Raw genomic sequence first — 6,575 nt, 5'->3', positions numbered from 1 at the left:
TTGAAGATGGGGAAAGCTAGTAATCAAAGGTGGGTGTCCATCCCAAGAGTCTTGCCAAAACAAAGCATCTGATCCACTATTGCAAATCCAAAATAGACCCTCCTTAATTAGTCGGGGTCCCCTCTTAAGGGTATTCCAAACACAAGAACCTTTCCCCACTAAAGCAATCCATGACACATTAGAACTATCAACCCTAAGGAGATACTTGAGAGAAAGAATCTTGGCCCAATCCAACTGCTGATTGTTGCACCATCTCCAATATAGCTTAGCGGCCAGTGCCATAACAACAAGTGCCATAGACCTGAGACCAAGGCCCCCAGCATGCTTTGGCCTGCAAACATCCTCCCACTTCACTAAGCTCCACTTTGAAGAAAGGAGGGTACCCGACCAAAGAGATTGTCGAGAAAGAGCATCAAAATCCTTCACAAAGGAGGAAGGGGGAACTTGCACACAACATCTGTAAATAGGGAGAGTTTGCACCACAGTTTTTAGAAGAACTATTCTCCCCGTAGAAGAAAGCCACCTATTAGTCCGATGATTGACTTTGCTCTAGAACTTATCCAAGATCCCTTGCCAATACATCCGATACTATGACCCTAGGGCCAAAGGGACCCCAAGGTACATCAGAGGAAGAGAACTAATTTAAAATCCTAGGATCCTAGCAATCCTATTTTGAATAGGCTGAGGGGTATTGAAGAAGTAAATAGAAGATTTGTCATCATTGATGCACTAACCTGAAGCCCTCAAGTAGATATCTAGAGCCTGCCTGAAGTTCTCAGCTTCACTAATTCTGGCAATGCCCATCAATGCAGTATCATCCACAAACTAAAGGTGAGAATAGGAAGGGAGAAAGTTGTCCCAACTCCATCCTTGAATAAGACCCTGCTCCACTTGAGACTTAATGAATTGTCCAAGACCTTCTGCCATGATAATGAATAAATAAGGAGATAAAGGGTCCCCCTGTCGAAGTCCTCGAGAAGCATTAAAAAAATCAGATGGTTCCCCATTAACAAGAATAGAGTAGGAAGGAGAAGTCACATAGCTAAGAACCCAGTTCACCCACTCCTCCATAAAACCAAATGCCAAAATAATATCCTGAAGAAATTCCCAGCTCACCCGATCATAAGCTTTAGCCATATCTAGCTTCATAAACATAGCTCTTTCCTTAGAATTAGCCATAGAATGAATAGTTTCTATAGCAATCACAACCCCATCCAAAATTTGTCTTCCTTCAACAAAACCCCCTTGCTCTGGAGAGATCAAAGAGCTAAGAAGAGGCTTAAGTCTCTCAGCCATTAATTTAGTGATAATCTTATAGACCACATTACAAAGTGCAATAGGTCTAAATTGAGTCAGCCAGTTAGGTCCTTCCTATTTAGGTATAAGAACCAAGAAGGTAGAGTTCATGGACCTGAGCATCTACTTGTTCCTATGAGATTCTTGAACCACCTCAATGAGATCAAATTTAACTATTTCTAAAAACTCTTGAAAGAACTCAATCAGAAATCCATTAGGGCCAGGAGCCTTACCTTTCTTCATATTAAACACCACTTTTTCTAGCTCCGGAAACACAATAAGGTGCAAGAGAGCCTCATTCATTTCCTCTAAAACAAGGTGAGGAATGCAATCCAAGATCACCCTCGCCTCCTCCATAGCATCAATGTGTTCCTTAGAGAAGAGATCTGAAAAATAGTTGATTGCAGCCCTAGAAACCTCAATATTGGAAGAAAGGTGATCCCCTTCAGGCATAATCAAAGAGGATAAAGAATTCCCCTGACTCCGAGCCTTGATCGTATTATGAAAGAATGTTGTGTTTCTATCCCCCTCCTGAAGCCAGTCAACATGAGATTTTTGCTTCCAAAAAATCTCCTCCCGAAGCTCCCACTCTTCTAATCCTTTAATGGCCAAGGATTTAGCTCCACTTAGTTCAATAGTCCTCCCTTGATCTCGAATCAATCAGGTAATTTGTCTAACTTAGACTAAGTAGCAATCCTCTACACCTGTAGGTTCCCAAAACATTGTTTATTCCACTTCTTAAGCCTATACTTAACATGCTGGAGCCTCTTTTAGAAAGTGTACATTGCTATCCCATGCGCTAGCCTCCCCTCGTACCACCAATCCACCATTAAGTCATGCAAAGAATGATCTCTTAACCACATTAATTGAAACTTGAAAGAAGTATTTTTGTTGATTCCATAAGTAGTGACTAAGAGCTTGATGGGCCAATGATCTGAGCCTCTCCAATCAAGAATTTCTAAGCTGGTCAACAACCGGTTGTTCATCCAATAATAAGAAACCAAAAATCTATCCAGTCTTTCTAAGATAGCCTCAGCACTACATCTCCTATTATTCCATGTGAAAATACCATTGTTTCACTTCACATCAATGAGCTGCAAGGAATCTATCATATCTCTAAAAAGATTTGCAGAAGGGTCCAACCTAGCAATCCCCCCTCATTTTTCATTTAGACTAATAATAGAGTTAAAGTCCCCTGCCAGAATCCATGGGAGAAATGGATCTAAGGCATGAATGTAGCTAATATGAGCCCAAATATTAGACTTGCCTGCCATATTAGTAGGTGCATAAATATTGGAGAGAAGGCATCTTTCACCAGTGTCCAAACAGGAAGCAACCAAAGAAATGGAGGAACGACTAGAAATCCACCATAAGGGAAGAACTTTTCTTGAGTTCCAAAAATAGGAAACCCCCCCTGAACTATTTCAAGCTTCCACCCCTTGCCAGTTGCCTTGGGGCCATATGTGAGGAGCACAATTAGCTAAGCCATCCACTGCAAGCTTAGTTTCCTGGATAAAAACCACATCAGGTGACTGAGAATCAATTAATTTCCGAACAGCCTTTTGTCTAGGGATGCTGTTCAACCCCCTAACATTCCATGATAGAAAAATCATTTATGGGGATGAGAGAAATGAGAATCAATGGGTTTCATAGACCCAGATTCAACCAAAGTATCCCCCATAATCTTCACCTTCTCTTGATCTGTCTTTCTACCACTCCTTGTTGATTTATCAAAAGGCCCCTTTTTAAAAGATTTCTGTTGTAAACCTAATGTAGGATGGGCTTTATTTCCTTTGGCCAGATCTGAGGCCCCTTTAGGAACAGGGAGGGCTCGAACCATCTCTATCAAACTCATCATAACCTGTGAACCCTGGTGATCCCCGGTAATCTGAACCTGAGGGTGTAAATCCATATCAATCTGTACATTCAGAGGGTCCTCTGAAGGTAGCAACTCATCCTCTTTCTTTTCCTCTTCTTCTTAAACTACATGCAAACCCTTATCCCCAGAAGAAAGCTCAACCAAAATACCTTCCTCCTGAACCAGGTCTTCAAGAACATCAAATCTATTAAACGTACCATCATTGTGCCTGTCCAACCAGGTTATCTTCTTACCTTTTCCTTTGTTATGAGTTTTAACCTGAGTAAAACCCTCCTTATCCACAAGATCAGTAGAAATTGGGGCCTTCCCCTTGTCCCCCTTAAGAGGTCCAGAAGTATCCAAAGAAGTAGGCCTGAATCTGGGACACTTACAGAGTAAATGGCCATATTCATGGCAAATACGACATCTAAAAGGAAGGGTCTCATAATCCAACTATTGGATCCAAGAAGAGGATCCCATAAAAATTTCCATAGAATTTGGTAATGGATTGGTTAAATCAACTTCTACACAAATACAAGCATAAGAGATTACCTTACGATCTTGAGTTTGTGTAGCCGCTCCTACCAGCTTTCCAAGCAATATTGAGATTGACTGAAGAATGTCTTCTCTCCAAAATTCCAATGGTAGTCTCAGCAATCAAATACACATAGGTACCCTTGAGGGAATCTCCTCAACTGAATTAAAGCCCATGTGCCAAGGCTTGATAAAAAGCCCCACCTAATTAAAGAAATAAGGGCCACCTTCAAATGCCCTTTTCCTATTTGAAATGCATGAGAAGATAACCAAAAAATAATTATTTGCAGCCAGAATAATCTCCATATCACCTTCAAGATTCCAAAGCCAATGAGCCTAGGAATCCAACACTGGTAAGGAAAGACGAAGGCCCAAAAATTTGCAAATGAGGGCATGATTTTGCCAATATTCAACATCCTCAGAGATATGTTCAGGTTGGATGACCAAGACCGGTCGATCTTCAGATCTTTCCAGAAATCCATTAACTTTTTTAATTCAAGGTACCCCATTTGAGGATGACCCTCCATGTCCCAATGCAAAATTGTTTATCAAATCTACACCATTGACCATTGCTGAAGAAGATGGCCCAACCATCTCCATATCCTTAGAAGCAATCTGCGATAATACTGAGCCCTATTTCACTATAGGGCCAACCCAGAAATCCACTAGTAAAGGGTGAAGGGATAGGAAACTTGTAGTATCCAATATGCCCACAACCACCAGCCCAAGAACATGTGAAAAAGCTCACAGGTGGAGACATGCCCTCGGCTGCAATCAGCCAAACAAACAAAAAAAACCTACAAAAGCATCCAAAATGTAGTAGATAATTCACACACAGAGTCAACAAAACCCACCCCTGTAGCCCCCACGGATTAGGAATACTAGATGCGCCCCCCCCCCCCCCATGCATGTAGACACTAGCACCTCCAACTGACGCCGAGCAAGGAACAACAGCTAGGGCACACGGGCCCTAGCACGCACCATCAACCTGCAGAGCACCATCGCCCGTGGTCTATCGTGAGTTTCAATTGAGCTTATAATTCATTGACAAGGGTTTCTTCAATAAAGATAAATATTTACATTTTTATTTTATATTTTAATTTGAAGGTTGACCCCTCAATCTATGGCTTGAAAAAGACAAGCCCTTATCAAACCAAAATAAAATCCAATATTTACTGTATGCAGGAGCAAGATATCCAAATTTTGACAACATATCTATAAAATAATTGCCATTTTTTTTGAATAAGTTGGGTCAAAATTTCTACCATGTCCCATGAATATTTCCATCTTTTGTAAGGTGCCTGAAAAGTTTACCACTAAGTCGACATCTTCCTAGAGACTTAAGAAAAATAACATTTTCTGGGTTTTCTATTGTGATCATAAATTCACAATTAGAAGTTCAATCATAGGTTCAAGTCCATAATTTTCAAAGAGAAAAGGCATATTTTGTTGCATATTTCAAGGCAAGTAACTTATCATTCATTTCACTTTTTAGTCTAGACCTATTTTTATATCTTAATTAGGCTAATGGCATATATTTATCACTTAGATCTATGTTACACTTCTCATTTAATAAATTAGTTCATTTTCACAATTAAATTTAAATATTTTTAATAAATTAACATTGTATTAAAGATGAATTTATTGTGTAATTCATTGATATAATTTGGGTTTAGTATTGACATCCTTTTACCCTTTTGGGGTTTTGCTAATCTAGCTTGTTTTATATTGAGAGTTATGTTTGGAAGCCACTCTTTCTCTTGCATTTTGAATGTTAGTATGAAAGTGGTTAGTTAATGAATTCGCCTTACATTTTAAAAATTCACTAGCCTCTATTTTACCACCAAATATTTTGGTAAACCTGATGTCCTATACCTCTTTCTTTTGGATTTAGATATTGTTTTGTTGAGGATATTTCTTATTGTGTCCCTTTATTTTTGAAATTAAATTGTGTAAGGTGTCCATTTTATTTTGGTTAACCCACACATATTTTATTTTTTACTTTGGATTAAGATCCCTTAATATTCTTTTGGTGCATTATAACCCTCTATGTGTTTTTAGAGTTAGCTTTAGCTATATTGTGTTGTTAGATCTCTCATTTTATGCTCCTTGTTAGATTTATATTTGTGTGGTTAGATATCAATAGAGTTTCCTTTTGTGATCTCTCCTTTTTGAGCTTTATTACATTAAGTCCAAACTATAGAATTCCCATTAGGAGAATTCGTAGACTCATGGGCTCTTTTGATCACGATTACTCTTTTATTCTTAGGACCCATGATGATACCAAAATTTTCCTTAAGATCTCAATCCTATCACAGAGAATAACTCTTATCATGTTTCCCATGATGAACGTGAAGCCTCAAGAGGTACTCCTTCCCAATTTGATAACAGCTCTCATTAATTTGATATATTAAAAAATTGGCTTGTGTAAGAGAACCAAAATCTTGTTAGTGTTGTCACTATTGAGGCCATCGAGAAGTTTATTACTCATGATGATAAGTAAATCTCAATCTTTCATGGCATATCTCACCTTATTAATAGTCATACTAAGCCTTTGATGTAATTTTTTTAAGAGTTAGGATATGCTCATCCTTCCATAATTGTTGAACCTTTCATTCCCATTCTCACCTCTATTCCTAGTATTCTCAATTATGTTCCACCTCTTTTGATGACTTATACACAAGTCTCTAATCCTATAAGTGTGGATCTTCCTAACCTTCACTTCCCTCAAGTTTCCATCCAATTTCCATAACTTCCTCATAAACTTCATACAATGTAGTTCCTTTCACATACCTATAAAATTTTTTCTAACACACCCAATATGTCTATGTCTACTACTTCATCTTATAATCCTACCATTAGTATCTTATTTGCAACAATAAGTGAC

General features: G+C 38.6%; 1 protein-coding gene across 1 annotated transcript; it reads right to left on the bottom strand.

Annotated features, from left to right (window-relative positions):
* Positions 1–825: 825 nt before the first annotated feature.
* Positions 826–1,296, bottom strand: LOC149560789 (secreted RxLR effector protein 78-like). The gene has a single exon (XM_089827686.1). It carries the CDS (start codon positions 1,294–1,296, stop codon positions 826–828), a length of 471 nt encoding a protein of 156 aa, XP_089683812.1.
* Positions 1,297–6,575: the final 5,279 nt, after the last annotated feature.

Source organism: Cupressus sempervirens, chromosome 4, assembly GCF_028749045.1.
Source record: "Cupressus sempervirens isolate cs-2001-9-10 chromosome 4, ASM2874904v1, whole genome shotgun sequence".
Lineage (NCBI taxonomy): Eukaryota > Viridiplantae > Streptophyta > Pinopsida > Cupressales > Cupressaceae > Cupressus > Cupressus sempervirens.
The sequence above is the reverse complement of the archived record's forward strand: the minus strand, read 5'-3'. Positions and strand labels throughout refer to the sequence as shown.